Below are 21,333 nucleotides of genomic sequence, written 5' to 3'. Positions count from 1 at the left end.
TAGCTTGGACATCCATGACATACTGCTAGGTGTCACTCATGGATGGTGGAAGCCCTAAGGACTAATGATCCTAACTAATAGGGAGAATTAAAAAGGGGTTTTAATTCACAATCAATTAAGAAGAGTTCAAATTGCCCACGACCTTGCTAATTAGAACCTAATGGACCTCATGTTAAGCTCATAATTTCATACATATACATGCCATATTTACTTACTTCTTTTGCTTAGTTTCTTAGATTTCTAAGTTATTTGCCTCCCTTTGTGTGTTTTGTAGGCAAATAGAGCAAGAGAGCATAATTCATGCAATTCAAGCATGTTAAGGCCTAATTTGGATGAATGGATGAAGAGCTTAAAAGACAAACTCATTTTGGCTACAGCCCCCTGCCAGTCCAGTTCCGTAGGTCATATTGCAAGCTTTGTTTCAGCAACCTACACAGATCGGATGAGGCAGCATTCTTCATGAAAGTTTTTCCAATGGGTGTGTACTATAACATATCCAAAATTCATCCCCATTGGATAAATCTGGAGTCCGTTACCTAGCAAACACAGAACCATGCTCAGGATGGATCTTATCAGCGCGGAAAATGAGTTAGCAATTTGTTTCGGCCTTAACTTCTTCCTCCGACCTTGGATTGGCCCAAATAACATATGGCTGGAAAGAAGACATTCTGAACTTCAATTTCGAGTGCTTAAAGTCCTAATTTGATTAAGAGAAGCCCAAGTTGTAAGCCCTTGAAGTTGCTGGTCATGCTGACCTCAGCATGTGCTGGTTGGATGCTTGGTCATGGTGAGCTAGGTATGAGCTATCATTTCTGGTTGGAAGCTTGGTCATGGTGACATGAAGATGAGCTAGGGCTGCTGGTGGGATCTATTGGTGAAGTGCATCACCCAATTTAGATTTTCTAATACAAGTGCATCAACCATTTCAGATTTTATAAAACAAGTGTTGTATGCATTAGCCATATTGAATTCAGATTTTTCACTTTCTTAGGCCTATAAATAGGGAGGTTCTCTAAGCTTGTAAACACACCCCAAGGGGGGGAGCTCTCAAACACTTCTCTAGAGCTCCCTTCCCTTCTCTCCCTCAAATTCTCTTAGTTTTGCTTTCTAGTTCTCAATTCTAGCTTTCTTTAATGTTTTCTTAGTTGTAATTTATTTTTCTTGTAATGTACATTCTTTCTTAAGTATTCAAGTTTGATTAGTTTCCAAGTTTCAATTATGGTTTTTGTTCTTATTCATTATGCTTATAAGTTAATATGCTAGTTTGAATGATTGATCACCATTTAGGCTTGCATGTTAGCTATCTTGGTTTGAATTAAGAGTAGACACCATGCTTTAATTCGAATTGAACTATGAATAGGAAGAGTATGTATGGACATTCGACAACAGGGATTAGATACATGCTTGGTTGTTTAAATTGTTCTTCTATGCTTAATGGGTTCCTAATGCTTAATTTTAGGTTAGACAACAAATGATCAAATTAGGGAATTAGGAACACAAGGTTATGACCAAACACCATGGCTTAATCATACTTTAGCTAGAATCAATCCGTTAATCTAATTGAACTTGGGAACTTATCTGCTTGAGTTAGTTATTTCTTTCTTCCTTGTTTTATTTATTTCCTTTCTTTTTCATTTCTGTTTTGTGTAGGGAAACTAAATTGGATCATTCAATCACCAATCCCTGTGGAATCGACCTCGCACTTACATACGCTAAACTACCAACGGTTCGTGCACTTGCGAGTATCACAAGTTGAGGATGCAACTGAATCCATTTTGGTGCAGCTGTATCTACGCAACACCTCACACCGTTAAACTTGAGTTATTTGAGAAACTGTTGCGGAGATGATGAATTGAAGAGATCAATTAAGCTTAGTTAATTGGTTAAGGCAAAATTAATTATGAAATTAATTTAAACGACACGTGATGTCAAAATAGGCTTTAAACGGGAATTTCGAATTCTAGACTCATTGGTCTTTATCTTATTGGACATGGAGATTGGGTTGTATGACAACTTAAATGAAATTGAGCCCAAGAGGCCCAATTTCAAGGGATGGGCGTTCATATGGGCTTTTGGTTGCTAGAGTCAACTTGTTGACTCAAGTAAAAGATGACTATCATCTTTTTGAAGCCTAAGGTGTCATTAGTGAAAATCAAGAGAAAGAAAGAAAGCTCTAGTCTTCCAAAACTCTCTCTACACTTTCATACTATCTTCGTGAGGGATTACTAGCATCATCATCTCACTAAGTTCATTATCTTCTTCTCAAGCTCTAGTTGGTGAAGAGACTTAGAGGTTACCTATTTTGGTGATTTTTGGAGAACCTCTCAAATTGGAGTTTTTGAAGGAGTCATTCAAGCTTCAACAATAAGGTGGAGATTTTGAAGGAGCCATTCAAGCTTCAACAATTTTGGTGGAATTGGATCATAAGGTTGAAAGCATGCACCAAGGGTAACTCCTTCCAATCTTCTTAGAAGCAATTTCTAGGAAAGTAGTACAACTATCACTTGGCTTAAAAGATTCATGGGAAAAATATTTGTTTTTGAACTCATAGATGCATGTTTAAGCTTCCATTGCCATGATTTTATTTATCTATGTTGATGTTCAAATGAAACTCATGATTTCCTAAAGGTTTCGTTCACGACCTGCACGGGTGCCTACTGGTGCGTTTGTCCATCCTTCTCTCTTCACCTTGTGGTCCAAGGCCAAGGTCTCAGACCAAGTCTATCTAGTTGAGGAGTTGCCTCACTAAGTTTTTTTGGTTGTCCATTCTCTGGGTTAGCTGGTCAACCCTAAGATTGAGGTCTACTTGACTTCATGGACCAGGATGAGAGAATTGTGTGGAGCCTAATTGCACACGGGCTAGGGTTTCATTGGAGGTGTACACGGGTGCGTACGTTGAGCACTGGACGAAGGAGGGAATGGGTGAAGTTGTTCCAAGATCGGGATGTCACTTGCGATGGTGGCGAGAGTGCCGTGATGGGAGGTTCCACCATGTGCGGCGGCGGCGCCGTAATGATGGGCTTCAGATCCGGTCGCAAGGCCATGTGAAGGTGGATCGCTGGGGCCGGCCGCAAGGTGTGTGGTAGCAAGGTGGATCCATCTGCGGCGTCGTGCAGTGATCGTGAGGTAGATCCAGCGGCAGGGTCGTGACAGAAGTTGTCGAATCTGTGTGGCAGCGAGGCGACGTTGGCTACAGGGGCCTCGGTCGCAGGGCCTAAGGGAAGATCATGACTGGAACCATGGCAGAAGCCACGGTGCCACCAGGGTTTTGGACTGTGGCCTCGACGGCGAAGAGTGGCAACTGCCGCGATGTCACAGCGTCGTGGAGACTAGAATCCATTGTGGCGGTTTTACTTCTCATGCGCTTGCTTCCAACCATGGTTGTTTGGAAGGCTTAGGTTGAGTGATTAATAGGAAGAAACGGATTCAAGAACATGCGTTAAGTATAACTCATGCTCTCAATGAAAGCACCAAATGTTTATGCAAATTTCTCATGAGAGAATATTCGCTTGTAGATGCTTCACCTTTTGAGCTTCATTCTCTCTTTTCCTTGGTTCCTGCAAAACAAATAGGAGTAAAAGACCACATCCGAGGGGTGTTGGCCAAAGGCCCTCCGATGCCTAAGTTAATTCAATTGGATCTTTGAGAAGTAATAGCTAAAAAGAGTATGGAGTTTTCTCTCACGGGGAGAGCCAGGTGGTCGGAGCATGTATGGTGGCACTTGGCCGTGTGGGAGAGACGAGTGTGGGAGAGGCCATCGGCTAGGAGAGAGAGAGAGGTTTCAGGGATTTGTGCTAGGTTTTGGAATTTAGTTTCAGATTACATTGTGTGTTGAATGTGGCCATGTTTTATAGGGCTCAAGCCATCTTGGGTTTTTCAAAGAATATCTTCCTGTTTGGAAGAAAGATATTCTTTCCCCAAAATGTAGAGATTGAGATCAAATCACTAATTGATGATAATATCCCCAAAATAAGATAATATCCTAAATTGGTGATATTATTTTTTAATTGGTGATTATATTCCCAAATAAAGATAATATCTCATATTTAAGATAATATTCTTATTTTTAGTATCAATTAATTGGCCAAATAAATGGGCTAAATTAATTGACCTATGAGATATTCTTCTTGTCCACGTGGCACCTCATGATTGGAAGCCATATTATTTGCTCCCACATGCGCATTAAGAAAGCATGGGTCATTTGATGAATTTGACAAAGAACGTCTGGGGTCGTAGTGAAACCATTGTTCATCTGCCTTGTGTAATACTAACGAGGTGAAATGAAATTGGTTTTCATGCCTCATTGGGAAAAATACGTAGTCCGCTCCTGCTAAAGCTTCTAACAATGGGTCGTACAAAAATACTATGATATTTTTATCATCACCATTTTGCAGGAATTCCTAATGGATTGAATGATTTGACCAAATTGTCAAACACATGAACAATATCATTTAATTATGATTTATATACCTACTATATGTTTATAAATGACAATATATTCATGTTCATTGTTGGTTATATGATACATTATAAATAAATAAAAAATTTGTCTGCAACATGAAACTTTATAATAAAAACCACAGTACAAAACAATACCCAAAGACCAGCAAGTACATTATCCAAACATGTAAAAGATGACATCAATTTTTTTTTCATACATTACTTCTTGCTAATCTAATTTGATAAAATTTAATGAGAGCCAAATGGATGACAATACCAAGCAATACGTTGTCATCATGAGTGATTTAGGTTTCAATGATCCATTATTGATTATCTCAGTTTGCAAAGTCTTCCCGAATGAATCAATGACCTGCAATCAGAAGTATTTATGAACTAAAGTTTAATAATTTAAAATTCACATTTGACAACATACATTACACGTTATAGCAGCCTTTATTAGCAAATCCATCATGTTGTCCTTATAGATAGCCGAGCACGATCCTTGCCAAAGTGGTACCCTAATTTCCAAATATAAAATTACATTAAATTACACACACATATGGCATTTAATTATATTATGTATTTATTGAAAAAAAAATTATAGTGGACATACTTACTCAAAATCAATGCAAAGGAGGTAACGATGAAGTTTGTCCTGATCTTCATTTGATAGGTAAATGCACACCGACATGCAAGAAGGATCAAAAGTTGCAAATGTTTGCTGCATCCTTTTTACTCCATTATGACCACCATATAAAGTACCTATTTTCTTTTTTCCTTTGAATTCATTAGCACTCCACGACTCTTGTTGTTTTCCTTTGTATAGAGTTGGTTCCTTGACAATCTCATTTTTTCTGGTTTTCACAACTACATGTTTTTCTCCGTCTACCTTTGCTTTTTTAGGCTCCTTTAATGTATGGATCCCTTCGTACACATACCCTGAGAACCGTTTTGGTCTCCTGTGTTTATGTTTCACCCTTATTACCCATGATTTCAACTTATGGGTGGACTCGTTATTTTTAAACCCTTTCTCTTGTTCAATACGGTCAAGAAGCTTTTGATAACTCATTACACTACTTGCGAGCATCTACCACACCAACTTCAACATTAACACATAATTCTTTGTACAACATAGCTTGCCCATGTGCTTCCTTAAGTCTCAATTTCAACTTCTTGATTTCTTCCTTCATTAACCTATTTTCTTCATTAACCAAACACTCTTGCCTTCCTTCTAAATTAGGCTCGGGATTTTTAGGGGTTATGGGGGACTCTTCATGCCCACATCCAGTGCTATCTCTATGTAAAATAATGTCTTGTGTGCTAGTGAGTTGGAACATTTTGGACGAGTCAAACTCTGGGATGGTACTTGTAGTAAACACATTTTTTGTTTCGGAACTTAGTAACACCCGTTTTGCAATCCAAACTAGTAGGCACATGATAACAACTATCTTCAACAATGTCTTACTAGTTAAGAAAAATGGGTAAGTAAAAAAAAAATTTACCTACTAGCTAGATGGAAAGGTCAAAATGTAATTTAGGACCAGACATGTTAAACCAAATAACAGCAGGTATATTAAAACCAAATAGAAATTTAGTATAAGTGATGTACAACAAAACGAAATCATGCATGATAAACCGAAAAATGTAATAGTTAAAACAAAAACAGGTCCATTGCAAAAACAAATGAAATTCAGGTACATCAAAACAAACAAAAAAAAGTAGTCACATAGGTACAAAAGCTCTGTAGCAGCAACGCCATCGATCACATGTGTTGACCTCAATTCCTTTTTTTTAAGGTACGTTGGACTCATTTCCAACTTGGCGATCACCATTAGGTGATTTGTATGTCCAGCAACCAGTAGCCGGTTCACCACACACCTCTTCAACAACCTACGTTCAAAAAACGTAATATTAGTCACACATGTTCATTGCAAAAACAAAAGGAAATTCATGTACATCCAAAAAAAAAACAAAACAAAACGATCACTATACATATGTACAAAACCTCTGTAGCAGCAACACCATTGATCATATGTGACGACCTCAATTTTTTTCTCAAAGGTACGTTGGACTCATTTCCAACTTGGGGTTCACCACTAGGTGATTTATATCTCAACAAACCAGAAGCCGGTTCACCACACACATCTTCAACGAACTACGTGAAAAAACATAATATTAGTGACACATGAGTGAATTCAATAACATGTTTTATAGTCACCACCCAATATTAAATTACCTTATCTTTTTTTATTTTCAATACTCACAATCATTGGGGTCATACTAGAAACATCTATGTTGCACATCGATGATTGCATGTCTTGTATATCCCACTTAACAAATTTGGGAGGTACATCCATTATATCTTTCAAGGGACACCAGCAAAACAAGACATGCAAATTTGTTTGTCCCACTTAACAAATTTATAGTCTAATTTCAATGAAAATAAAAATAGAATCAAACTATCATAATTAGAAAACATACAGGCAACGCAGCAACACAACCAGAAAAGGATGATAGTTTTTTGCAATCTTTCGAAAGCTGCCTTTCCAAAAAGTTTGAAGTCGTTTTTGCCCATTTATATTTTGGTATTGTTCTTACATCTTGACAACGTGAAGCTATGTTCCAAGAGATTGTATTACCACTATTACACAAAAAAGTAATACAAAAATGCAGACATATATGGCATACGAAATCTTCATGATCTTGTTGTGTCTTCCTGATGCAGTGCACTAAGGGAGATGTTTAATGATTGATCCATTGTTGGGTAATTGGGAAGTCAAGAAGTCTTGGGTGGTGTAGGAGAATAAATTTAGATGCATGTGGTTTCTAGTATGATACATGTACTTGGTTAATATTTGAGCCCTTTCATTTGATTTTGTTTGACTTAAATAAGGGTATGTAGGCTTTTGTGGAGATGATCAATTATTAAGAATTTCAATTGTAATGGCAATTAGAGCCATGCTTTTTCTATTATCAAAAACTCATCTTTGAGTGTCTCATGTAATTTCTAGCTATTTTGCATTAGCACTTTGTGTTTCATCATTTGGTATTAGAGCTTTGCTACACTCTTGGATTGCTTCCATTCTAATGGCGGCTAGAAGAGGTAGAGGAAGGCGTGGAAACCATATGGGGGACCATGAGTTTAGGGATGAGCGATATGAAGAAATTCAGGCACTTCAAAGACAAGTTAAGCAGCTGACGTTATGTCTTAAACGCCAAGAAGCTCGCAACGAGCCTGGTGGGTCGAGTTGTGGGTCCTCTAGTGATGAAAGTGAGGTGAATCCTTTCGGGCACCATGGAAGGAATTATCATGATTCTTTCAAGGTTGAACTACCAGAATTTCATGGTCGTCCTCATCCTGAAGAATTCCTTGAGTGGCTTATTTCCATTGAAAAGTATTTTGACTATAAAGAGACACCAGCAAAACAAAGGGTCAAGATTGTGGCTATGCATCAGCGTGGTGGGACAAGGCACATGAGATGAGGCTTTGTAAGGGCAAATCTAAGATTTCTTCTTGGGACAAGATGAAGTCCAAACTCAACGAGAAGTTTCTACAATCGGATTTTGTTTAAACTAGTTTTTCTCAACTTAATAATCTCCACCAAGAATCAAAGAGTGTGCAGGCATATACTGAAGAGTTTTATAAACTCTCGGCTTGTAACGATATTCAAGAAACTGAAGAACAATTGGTTGCTCGATATGTTGGAGGACTAAGAATCCCAATTCAGGATGAAGTAGAGGTGCATCAACTATGGAAAGTTATTGATGTGTACCAACTAGCATTGAAGATTGAAGCCCAACTCACTCGTCGTGTGACCAAGAAATTTGTTGATGTACACACCGTTTATCCATCTTCCAAGGGTGAATCTCCACCTACCACAAGTAGTACCTATAAAAATGAGAAAACTGAAAAGTTTGCTCCAAAGTCAGGAATTAATCATACCCGTAACCCAGGTGCTTGCTTCAAGTTTGGTAAACCTAATCATCGCTTCAATGATTGTCCTAGGAGGCAAGTAGATGCATGTGTGAATTATGTAGTAGAAGAAGGTGAAGAGGCTGCTTATGATGAGAAAGCTCCTCATATTTATGATGAAGAGGGTGCATATGAGCGTGAGGAGATTGAGGCTGAACAAGGTGAATGCTTAGTAATCCAACAAGCTCTTACAACTCCAAAAGTAGTTCATGAAGAGGATTGGCTTCGTTCATGAATTCTCAAAAGTTGCTGCAAATGTTTAGACAAGGTGTGCACTATTGTCATAGATGGTGGAAGGTGTGAAAACATTGTTTCCGAAGACATGGTGAACAAATTGAAGCTCGATACTCAGCCACATCCAAAGCCTTATCAGATCTCACGATTCAAAAAAGGGAATGAGGTAAAAATCTCTAAACGGTGTCTGTTAGATAAAAAATGTAATAATGTAATTAAAAATTCACCCAACATAATCTCACTCTTATTTACCAATAAGAGTTTTTTTTTGTTATTAATTGAGTACAACCCATTCAAGATGAAAATATCTCTTAATCATAATCTCTTTGAAAAGAGAACACCCTTTGATTCCAATGTGAAAAATGAAATAAATAATGGAATTTGATGTTATGGCTGCATCCAAGGAACCCTAGATTGCCTACATACCCCATTTTGGGGATCAAGCCTTTTGTAGTTCTTTGGAGAATTTGATTGGACTTTCAAGGAATGAATGACCCCTTGAAAGAATTTGTGGTATGAGAAATATTTTATGGAATGTGGATGAATGTGGTTGGACTAGGGATTCACTTTGATTTTGTGGTTTGAAAAAGTGTTTGGGGCAAATTTGATTAAGGTAAACCAGGGATTCTGTTTGGACTTGTGGTTGTATCTGGATTGAATTTCCAAATTGCCTACGTATCCTTGGCGGAATCAAATCAGACGTAATTCAAAAAAAATTAATGGGTAAGTATGGCCCATTAATTGAGAATTTGTATTTGAGATATTTGAATTTGATCTCATTGAAATTTGCATGGGTACATGACCCATGAGAAGATTTGGAATGGTTTTATACCATTTTTTTAATTGTTAATGTCCAAAGAAAATTAAAAGGCCTTTTAATGAGCCCATTAATTTACTCACATATGGTTTTGAGGATTTAAAAATTGATCCATTAACCACCTAATTTATTTGGACCACCCATCAAATATTTTGGCTTTTGAAAGTTAATGGGTAATTTGTTTTGTCAACCCATCAATTTGTTTCCAAGCCTTGACAATTCCATTAGTTGGCCCATAACCAAAAAGACCACATTAGAAAGGCTTTGAGAGCCAGTTGCCATTTGAAACCGATATCTATTTGGAGTAGTAGAGATCAATCCAAACTAAGTCGCTCCCATCTTTAGCTGGAATAATTCAAATTAAACTCAAACTAGACCAAACTATATATCTCTTCAGCTACCCATTAGCCATAATCAATTCAGAGCTTTGAGTTTGAGATGCCAAAACCAAAGAGACTTCAAAACAAGGTTGGTCTTTTCCTTTGCTCCTTTTTGTCAGAGTTAGACCTTATAGCCTATTAAATTATTAGTTGAAAGTCTTGGAACTTGAAAGGCATCGTCTGTTTGTCAAAAATATAGAGCTTTTAAACCAAAAAGAAGTACATGTTGTGAAACTAGGGAATTTGTAGGGAGAAATAAGAGGAAGAAAGAGACAGTATAATTTGCTCAAATCAACTTGTGTTTCATTCATATTTGGTGCCACTATTTATAGGGGTAGAGAGACCTAAATCACCTACCACCCATAATTGATAGGTTACAAATATATTGGTTGGTTACAAATATATAATGATGGATATTATTGTGAGCATCCATAACCTATAAACCTATAACGTATGGATTTATAACACTCCCCCTTAGATGTCCACCATACAATGACATCATGTTGGACGTGCTAAATGTTGCCTCGTTAAAAACCTTGTCAGGAAAAACCACATGGGATAAAAACCTGATTGAAGGAAAAAAGAGTACATTGCACATACATCCAATGTAGTAAAACTGAGGAGTTTCCGCGATTGATGTCTCCCCCTGATCTTCAACAATATGATTGCTTGTAAAGTCGTCGCATTCCTATACCATATACCAACTTCTAAAATATAGACTTCGGAAGAGCTTTGGTGAAGAGGTCTGCCAGGTTATCTTGGGAACGAATTTGGTTGACTTCAATCTCTTGATTCTTCTGAAGCTCATGTGGGTAGAAGAACTTTGGTGGGATATGTTTGGTTTTGTCATCCTTGATAAACCCCTCTTTAATTTGAGCTATACAAGCAACATTGTCTTCATACATGATTGTCGGAGCTTTTGTTGTTGAAGAAAGATCACATGTTTTCCGAATATGATGAACTAGGGATCTTAACCAAACACATTCTCTACTGGTCTCATGGAGCGCAAGAATTTCTGCATGATTAGAAGAGGTAGCAACCAAAGTTTGTTTTGTAGATCGCCATGAGATTGCTGCATTTCCACAAGTAAACACATAACCAATTTGGGAGCGACCCTTATGTGGATCGAAGAGATACCAAGAATCCGCGTATCCAACAAGATTTGGACCGTTGGAAGGTTCGTAAGAATAAAACATGCCCATATCAGTTGTTCCACAAAGGTAGCGCAAGATATGCTTTATACCATTCCAGTGTCTACGTGTTGGAGCCGAGCTATACCTGGCTAATAAATTTACTGAAAATGCAATATCTGGCCTAGTACATTGGGCTAAATATTATAAAGCACATATTGCACTAAGATATGGACCAAGTATCATTTCATCATCCTCTTTAGGACGGAATGGATCTTTATTTTTGTCTAATGGACGAACTACCATTGGAGTGCTCAACGGGTGGGCATTATGCATATAAAATCGCTTCAAGATTTTTTCAGTGTAAGCTGATTGATGGACAAGAATACCATTGGGATGATGCTCGATCTGCAAGCCCAGACAATATTTAGTTTTTCCAAGGTCTTTCATCTCAAATTCACCTTTAAATATTCAGCAGTTTTAATGATCTCTTGAGGAGTTCCAATTAAGTTCATGTCGACGACATACACTGCTACGATTGCAAATCCAGAATTTGATTTCTTTATAAAAACACAAGGGCATATGAGATCATTGATGTGGCCTTCCTTAATCAAATATTCATTAAGACGGTTATACCACATTCGTCCGGATTGTTTCAATCCATATAGTGAACGTCTCAACTTAATGGAATACATGTTCCGTGATTTAGTGTTTGATTCTACCAACTTCAGTTCTTCTGGGACTTTCATATAAATATTAGCATCTAACTCCCCACACAAGTATGCAGTAACAACGTCCATAAGACGCATGTCAAGTTTTTCTGAAACTGCAAGACTTATTAAATAACGGAACGTAATTGCATCTATAACAGGAAAATATGTTTCTTCATAATCAATCCCAGGCCTTTGAGAAAAACCTTGCGCAACGAGTCATGCCTTATACCTTGCAATCTCATTTTTCTCATTACGCTTTCTTGTGAACACCCATTTATATCCCACAGGTTTTACACCTTGTGGTGTTTGAACCACAGGTCCAAATACGCCATGTTTTCCCAAGGAATTTAACTCAACTTGGATTGCGTCTTTCCACTTTGGCCAATCAGGCCTTCCTTTACATTCATCAACAGATCGTGGTTCAATATCTTCATGACCTTTTATAAACTCAGCAGCTACTGCGAAAGAGAAAATATCATCGATAACCATTTCACAACGGTCCCATAATTCATCATTGCATGCGAAATTTACAGAAATTTCTATATTAGGTATCTTTTCCTCTTCAGTGGCTTGTGTATTTTCAATGACACTTTCATTCTCCGGATAAATTGTAGATTCAAGGTGAATCTCTTTCCCAATAATATCTTCATTAGCGTTTTCATTGAGATTGAGATATGCTTTCGATTTTCGCTTTCTAGGAGCTGAGTCCTTCGAACCAATGGGTCTACCTTGCTTCAGGCATGCAGTAGATGATTCATTTGCTGCAACATTGGTTAATCCGATTGGGATATCAATCATTGCTGGTGTATTTTCTGCAGGTATATGTGATTTTGTCACTTTTCCTGTATCAGTGAATGCATCTGGCATTTGATTAGCAATTTGCTGAAGGTGGACAATTTTTCGTACTTCATTTTCACTCTGAGTTGTACGAGGGTCAAGATGAGACATAATGGATATGTTCCAACCCAATTCTCGCCGTTCTTCAGGAACGGTCTTTTCTCCCCCTAACGGAGGAAAGAATGTCTCATCATAGTGACAGTCCGCAAAACGTGCTGTAAAAGTATCTCCTGTCATAGGTTCGAGATAACGAATGATAGTTGGTGAATCAAAACCAATGTAAATTCCCAATCGACGTTGAGGACCCATTTTAGTGCGTTGTGGGGGTGCAATTGGCACATAAATTGCACAACCAAAGACCCTTAAATGGGATATATTGGGTTGTCTCCCAAAGGCAAGTTGTAAAGGGGAGAATTGGTGGTGGGTAACAGGCCTCAAGCGGACTAAGGATGCTCCATGTAAAATTGCATGTCCCCAAGCAGAAATTGGCAACTTTATCTTCAATAGCAAAGTGCGAGCAATAAGCTGGAGACGCTTAATAAAAGCTTTAGCTAATCCATTTTGAGTATGGACATGGGGAACTGGGTGCTCAACATCAATCCCAAGTGACATGCAATAGGCATCAAAAGTTTGGGAGGTAAACTCACCAGCGTTATCAAGTCTTTATCGGATAATTAGGGAATTGTGCTCGTAATTTAATTATCTGAGCAAGGAGCCTAGCAAAAGCAACATTACGAGTTGACAATAGGCAAACGTGTGACCATCTTGTAGATGCATCGATTAAAACCATAAAATAATAAAATGGTCCACAAGATGGGTGAATTGGCCCACAAATATCCCCTTGAATTTTCTGTAAGAAAGATGGACATTCAAAGTCAAGTTTTGACGGAGAAGGTCTAATGATCAATTTCCCTTGAGAGCAAGCTTTGCAAGACTGGTCAATGGACAAAGTACTATGGTATGGTTTTAAAGGATGTCCATTTGAATTTGAAATAATCCTACGCATCATTGTGGATCCAGGATGCCCAAGAGGATCATGCCAAAGCATGAAGGTCGTTGGGTCAATGAAATTCTGATTCATGATAACATGGACTTCAACTGCTTTGATGGTTGTATAATACAACCCAGAAGAGAAAGCAGGAAGTGTTTCCAATATACGCCTCTGGCTGTTAATATTGGTGGTAATGCAAAGATACTCCACATTATTATCATTTCTAGTTTCAATATGGTACCCGTTCATTCGAATGTCTTTAAAGCTGAGTAAATTTCTTTTCGATCTCAAAGAGTACAAAGCATTATCAATGGAGAATTGAGTCCCATTGGGTAACAAAAAATGAGCTCTTCCAGAGTCGTCAATTAGGTTTGCAGAACCTAGTATGGTAGTTACCTTTGCTTTTGATAAATGTAAGTTGTGAAAATATTTTGATCTCGAAGAATTGTGTGCGTAGTTGCACTATCTGCAAGACAAAATATCTTCATCATTTCTCCCATGACGAGAGGATCCATGATTGTTTTCCATGCCTTCAAATTTATAAGAAAATATATATGTATAAAAATGTTGTTCGAAGAGAAAATAATAATAATAATAATAAAATAGGAAAAAAAATGTTATTCAAATGAAGTCTTTTATTCGATTTTATTCAATGAAAAAGATCCAAACTAACATGTGAAAGGGAAAAAAAACACAGGAATTAAACTTAGCTCAAACGCGATTAAACAACATAAAGCGAAAAAAAAATTTCAACAAAATTAATTGGGGAGTATCCCATCACTAATCATAGGATGAAAAGATTTGCCATCAGTATCAACAAAGAAGTCTGAGACATCAAGGTGAGTTGCATCCACTGGTTCTAACTCTGTTGGATCAGCATCCATCCAATATGTCTCAACCTTTTTTCCTTTGCCCTTGATTGAGGCTTGGTAAAGATCAACCAAATGTTTTGGTGTGCGGCATACACGTGCCCAATGCCCATTTGTACCACACCTATGACATGCTTCCTCAATCACCCTGTCAGGTGAGGTTAGGAGCCATTTCCCTTGTCTTGTTTGTTCCACTTCTGGTGGTTATGAGATGCTTGGGTATTTCTTGGACCCAAGCGGTGGCTACTACTATTTTGAACTTGACCATTATGGGTACCCCTACCACGACCATGTCCTCGACGGCGGTCGCCATGTGATGAGGTAGCATATGCCTCATGAGATGGTGCCAATGCAGCATTCACTTCATGGAATGGTGCAGATCCAGTCGGACGGGACTGATGGTTCTGCATCAGAAGCTCATTATTCTGTTCAGCTAGAAGTAGACAAGATATGAGGTCTGAACACTTCTGGAAACCTCGCTCTCAATATTGTTGTTGCAAAACCACATTGGAGGCATGAAATGTGGTGAAAGTTTTCTCCAATAGGTCTGCATCAGTTATATTTTCTCTACAAAGTCTTAACTTGGAGCTAATTCTGAACAGAGCAGAATTATAGTCAGCCACTGATTTGAAATCTTGTAGACGCAAATGCATCCAATCATGGCGAGCCTTAGGAAGAATAACTGTCCTTTGATGGTCATATCTTTCCTTGAGATTTCTCCAAAAGGCCAACGGATCCTTGACAGTAAGGTATTCACACTTCAAGCCTTCATGGATGTGGCGTTTGAGAAAAATCATGGCTTTCGCTCGATCCACAGAGGATGCCTCATTGCCTTCCTTAATGGTTTCCCCTAGGTTCATAGCCTCAAGATGAACCTCAGCATCATTGATCCATGAAAGGTAGTTCTTTCCGGAGATGTCAAGTGCAACAAATTCAAGCTTTGTCAAGTTCGACATTTTCTATATAAAAGAAAATGGAATGTGTTAGAGCTCAAGAAAAAATTGTTGATATATTAAACATAAATATAATCACCAAAACTTCTGGTTTGGGATGTTTAGACAATTAGATTGAGGAACTTCATGCCTTCAATTATTTTGAATCACAGAAACTTAGGTTCTGATTTGATAAAGGAACTTCAGGTCCTTATCTATTATGAGGATCGAGGAACTTCAGGCCCTAATCTCTTGTTAATAAAAAAAACTCATCATAACATATTGTGTTTAAATAAGATAAAAATAAAAACTTAAAAAAAAGAAAAGAAAGAAAGAAAAATAATAATAATAATAATGATAATTGCATACTACTCGTGTTATTAGCTACAACATGCATGCCAATAAGTTTTCAATGAATAGTGGTCATATAACAATAACAACAACAACAAAAAAACTACATGTTCATGCATTCATTGGGGGATACTCTCGGCAATTTAAATCATGTCAAAAACATGATTTCACAAAAAAATTAGCCATCATCGAGTTTTGTATATAAAAGAAAATATATATATATATATATATGGATGAACTAAGCTATAGAGAAGAACATTACCAAGAGCTTTCGTGTTGATAACATGTTGTGAAACTAGGGAATTTGTAGGGAGAAATAAGAGGAAGAAAGAGACAGTATAATTTGCTCAAATCAACTTGTGTTTCATTCATATTTGGTGCCACTATTTATAGGGGTAGAGAGACCTAAATCACCTACCACCCATAATTGATAGATACAAATATATAATGATGGATATTATTGTGGGCATCCATAACCTATAAACCCATAACGTATGGATTTATAACAGTACATAGCTTATTATTCTTTATTTGCTACTTTTCTTCTCTTTGTCTTTTTTTGTCAATCCTTTTTCCTTGCTTTTTTCTTCTTGCGAGCGTTCTCCCTAAGCTCTTGTTGCTTGGCTTTCAATTGCTCTGGCGTGAGAGAAGGTTTTGGAGCCTCAACCTTGGTGTTGACTGGTACTGATGGCATTTGATTTATGTTTGGATCATTCTCATGTTCAACCACCCAATTGACTGTAGCCTCCAGGCTAGCATTACCAGAATAGTGAAGTGCACGAGTTGGGTTTCATGGAGAGAAGAGAATTTTCAAGGCCATGTGGCCTCAAATTGGTGCAGTGTATTCAGACGAGCCTTTACATGGCTCCTTTGCTCATTTTCTTATTTGTCTTGACAGAGCAACTGGGCCTTTCTTGTTGGCTCAGACCTCCATCCTTTTCTTTTTGCTTGATGATGCTTTGGAACATTCTTTTCTTTCTAATTTGATTGCATATTACCATTTGCAGACTGAGATATTTTGGTCTGACAAGAAAACAGTTTTCTTTTTGTACAGAAACCTCTTGAATATCTTTGTCTTTTTGTTTGTTATTCAAGAGCACCTGCAGTATTTTAATCGAGTATGTCTATGAACACCTGCAAGTTGCTCATAGCACTTAATACAGTGGGGTTCTTGCGAAAAGCCCACCTGTATATTTTCACAATAGGGAGGTCCTTGCGAGAGCTCCCTCTTATGTGATTTCTTGAGATTTCTCTAACAACAGAGACATGATTTCTTCAATTATTTTTTGAGAATGATGAATTTCTTTTGCCTGCAGTAGTCTCATGAGACTTCCTTGACAGCAAGGACATGGAGAAATTTCGCGGTGCACATTCTCAAAGCTTTTATGGCAGACAGCAACGGAAGGGGACTTTGAACTTTGATAGGAAATCTGTGATCAATTTGGTCCCATGACCGTTATTTTAAAGGTCGACTTCTGTGTGATGCTCAGGAAACACCATTTGAAGAGGTTTGTTTAATTAAACTTCGCATAAGATGTTTGAATTTTGAGCCGCAAGGGAATATACTGCACAGAGAAACATGATGAAATTTTCCAGAGAGGAAATAAACTTTATACCTTGCCTTTCTTTTGCCCTTTTCTTTCTCTTCCTCCTTAATCAGAATCCCAACAGCCTCTTCGTTTTCTCTCCAGACTTCTGCCTTCTTTTCTGCATCAGCTTTTTTTTTTTTGCCTCCCCTCTTTTTGCTCAACAATGGTCCTTTTTCATAGACCAAGAGAAACTAAAGGAAGTAGAGCCAGTTATGGGCTCACGTACTGTGTCGGTACCATGTGTGGGAGTAACTTCCCATTTTCAATTAGCCCTCAACTCCACACTCCAAAAGTCATGTACATGAAGCATGTTCTATTAGTGTTTTCAATATATTAATATTTTCTTGTAAAAATATTAATATTAATTTATATTAGGCCTAAACTAATTTAGCAATAAGCCCACGAGACCATTTTAGCTATGAGCCCAACTTCTTTAAACTTGGGCCATAATTTAATTTGCTGTCAATAAATTTTTTATTTCAACATTGTCTCGTCTCATTTTCTATGGGCAAAATTATAAGGACCCGTTCTGGTGTAAGGTAGTGCCAATGAATGTGTGTCACATACTTTTGGGAAGGCCATGGCAATATGATAGGGAGGTTATCCATGACGGGCGTAAAAATACTTACACTTTTAAGATGGGAAAAGTGGACATTGTTCTTCTGCCTTGCAAAGAAGAATTGACTAGTGCATCTCCTCAAAGGGAGGGCAATAAATTTCACTTTGTTTGAATGTGTGAAGGAAAGTGAAAAGAGTGGCATTGTTTACATGCTAGTCTCTAAAGAAAATGTGCACGCCTCTGAGGCACCAGGTGTGGTACATGCTCTCTAGGAAGAATTCAGTGATGTTTTATCCGATGATCTCCCAAGTGGGCTTCCTCCTCTTAGAGATATCCAACAACAGATTGACTTAGTTCCGAGAGCAAGTCTTCCTAACAAAGCTCATTATCGCATAAGCCCTAAGGAGCATGAAGAATTGAAGAGGCAGGTTCTAGAGCTCTTAAGCAAAAGCTATAACAAAGAAAGTATGAGCCCATGTGCAATCCTAGCTTTACTCACACCAAACAAAGATGGAACTTGGCGTTTGTGCATCAATAATCGTGCAATTAATCGGATTATTTTCAAATACCGATTTCCAATTCCTAAGGATTGACGACATGTTTGATATGCTCGCTGGTGCAAAAGTGTTTTCCAAGATTGATCTTCAAAGTGGATATCACCAAATTTGCATCAAACCTAGTGATGAATGGAAGACCGCATTCAAGACCTGTGAAGGACTTTACAAATGGCTTGTTATGCCATTCAGACTTTCAAATGCCCCCAGCACATTCATGAGGTTAATGAATCAAGTCTTTTGTCCTTATATTGGTAAATTTGTTGTAGTTTACTTTGATGACATTCTTATATATAGTAAGGACAAAGATGAGCATATTGCACATTTGAAAGTTTTTCTAACAACTTTAAGAAGTGCAAAGCTTTATGTAAATCTCAAAAAGTGTTATTTTGTGAAGAATAGCCTAGTTTTTTTGGGCTTTGTATTGACCCATGCTGGAATAAAAGTTGATAATGAGAAGATCCAAGCTATCCAAAATTGGCCAATACCCAAAAGCTTACAAGAAGTCAGTGTCTGCCGCGCAAATCTCACGGCCTGGAGTTCCGGGCCGAGGGGATGTGCGTTAACACGGGGTTTCCTGCTTTTGGGTGCGGTACGGTTGTGCGCGGGCGTGCCAGCACAGTTTAACGTGCGTTGATGTTTCGATGAGGATTGGATGGATGAATGTTGCGCCTGTTTGATCTGTCTTCCTGGTCAAACGATTGTAGCCGAGAGAGGAACTGGTCTCGGCTGTTAGGTTCACGGCCTGAACTACAAGGCCGTCGAGTGATGGTGTTGGTGGTGGATTTTGGGCGGTGCTCCGGCGCGCTGCTCAGGGAGCGACGGTCGTATGATATATGGGGTGAATGAGCGAACAAACAAGGATGGTGCTCCGGCGCCTTGAAAATCAAGGGTCGTATGATATATTAATGAATGGATTCTGCTTACAATCTAACACTACTCCTAGGAAAGCAAGTAAAGATATTGAAAGTGCATTACAGAAAAAATAAGTTGCTCCGTGGGAGGCTTGTTTTGGTGTTTGAACCCTTTGAATGTAGCTCGAGTCTTGTATTTATAGGAAGAGTCCCTGGATGAGTAATCGAGGCTGAATTTACGCATAGTGGAGTCTGATTAGCGCAAGTGGGCAATCCAATCGACATTTGGGATCGTGAAGTATGGTGATGAGACCCCAGAAATCCTGGTGAATCTCGGCCGCCGCGCTCAATCGTGGGTTTTGAACCTCTGGCCGTGGAGACGCATTTATTGCCTGGATAGCTGGTGAACCAACATCTCAAGCTGTCAGAATCCTTGTGAGAATGTCCACGTCTAATCACTCTGATCTTTATTACCAAATCTTGACTTCAGTCACTTCCCACCTTCCCTCATGCATTAAATGCTACTTTGTGGCCAATGAGTTTTGCTGCATTAAACAGGCACTACTTCATTAAATGAAGCCTGGGACCCTGTTGTCACGTGATGATCTGACTTTAATCCCTTTGGCCGTGACCTTGCTCTACCTCGGCCTCGGCCTATGCTTGAGGCCGAGATGATCATGCCTTAGCATTTCTTCTTTTATTCTTTAAGAAGGCGAAGTACCCTGGCGAAACGCTGCGTTCCAGCCTCTGCGAACAAGTGCCAGGGTCGAAAGAAAGGGCTCCTTCGGCCAGCTCGTGGCCGTGATTTATCAGGCATAAACATTGCCCCCACATCCCTGGATTCTTCGGCCTCGGCATGGGTAGGGGCCGAATGGATTCCAAGGGATGGACCCTTTGCATTCCTTTCTGAAGTGACTGACAATTGGGGCACCAAATGCGTCAGTCAGTCGGCGTATTTAACGCTTTGGGGCACGTTGTGCAGGTCATTATTGCCCAAGGCGTCGCTTCACCTTGTCAAGTGAAATGACGGTCGCGGGACTTTTAACACGCCATTGCCCCCTTTATTCGCACGAGCCATCATTTCTCTTAAAATCTCGAGACCAATGATGAGCGCTTCGTACTCAGCTGGATTATTAGTGCATTTGAAATCGAGTTGGAAAGCAAACTGCCACTTCTGCCCTTGAGGAGATTCAATCACAACTCCAGCTCCTGACCTGGCCTCGGTGCTGGAACCGTCAAAGAACATGGTCCAAAAATTCTTTTCCATGCGGGCCATACCGATCTCGACTTCCAACTCCTCTTCTTGTCCCTGGGCCGGGTGATGAGCCAGAAAATCAGCCAAAGCCTGACCCTTGACCGATTTCTGAGCCACGTATTGAAAGGTGAATTCGGACAATGCCATCGTCCATTTCCCGATGCGGCCGCGGATGATCGACCGGGTAAGCATATATTTGATGAGATCGGTTTAGAAATGATCTGAACAACCGAAGGAAGCATATAATGCTGCAATTTGGTGGCCGCGAAATAGAGGGCTAGGCATAGTTTTTCGATCGGCGAATAGTTCAATTCGGCCGTGTTGAGGGTGCGGCTCAGATAGTGCACTGCTTGTTCTCGCCCGGACTCGTTGTTCTGAGCCAGTAGACAGCCGATAGAACCCTCTGAAGCCGAAATGTAAAGCCTCAATGGTTTCCCCCTTTTCGGCGGCATCAGGACCGGTGGTTGGGACAAATATTTCTTGATGTCGTCGAGGGCCGCTTGATGCTCTGCTCCCCATACGAACCGCTCGGTGTCTTTGAGTTTGAGCAAGGGAGACAACGGCCGAATTTTTCCCGCCAGATTAGATATGAAGCGTCGTAAGAAGTTCACCTTACCGAGGAAAGACTGCAGCTCCTTCTTAGTCCTTGGCGGAGGGGCCGCCATAATGGCCGTAGCCTTATTTTTATCGACCTCGATTCCTCGTTGGTGAACCAAGAAACCGAGGAAATTCCCGGCGGTGACACCAAAAACACATTTCTTCGGGTTCATTTTTAGGCCGTGCGCTCGCATCCGGTCAAAAGCCTGTCGAAGATGTCCTACGTGGTCAGCTCTGGACGGGGACTTTACAACCACA

The 21,333-nt window shown here is 39.2% G+C and overlaps 1 protein-coding gene across 1 annotated transcript; it reads right to left on the bottom strand.

Annotated features, from left to right (window-relative positions):
- Positions 1-14,545: 14,545 nt before the first annotated feature.
- Positions 14,546-15,340, bottom strand: LOC110771246 (uncharacterized). Its single transcript, XM_021975511.2, has 2 exons — positions 14,888-15,340; positions 14,546-14,788 (listed from the first exon to the last, which is right to left on the bottom strand). Exons 1-2 carry the CDS (start codon positions 15,338-15,340, stop codon positions 14,546-14,548), a joined length of 696 nt encoding a protein of 231 aa, XP_021831203.2.
- Positions 15,341-21,333: the final 5,993 nt, after the last annotated feature.

Source organism: Prunus avium, chromosome 5 (assembly GCF_965620075.1).
Source record: "Prunus avium chromosome 5, drPruAviu1.hap1.1, whole genome shotgun sequence".
In the NCBI taxonomy this organism is placed as follows: Eukaryota; Viridiplantae; Streptophyta; class Magnoliopsida; order Rosales; family Rosaceae; genus Prunus; species Prunus avium.
This window is presented reverse-complemented; position numbering and strand designations above follow the sequence as displayed.

Coding starts and splice junctions, on each gene's coding strand:
- LOC110771246 (XM_021975511.2), bottom strand. CDS start 15,340: ATGTCGAACTTGACAAAGCTTGAATTTGTTGCACTTGACATCTCCGGA. Junction 14,789..14,887: donor CATTTCATGCCTCCAATGTG/GTTTTGCAACAA, acceptor CTTCTGATGCAG/AACCATCAGTCCCGTCCGAC.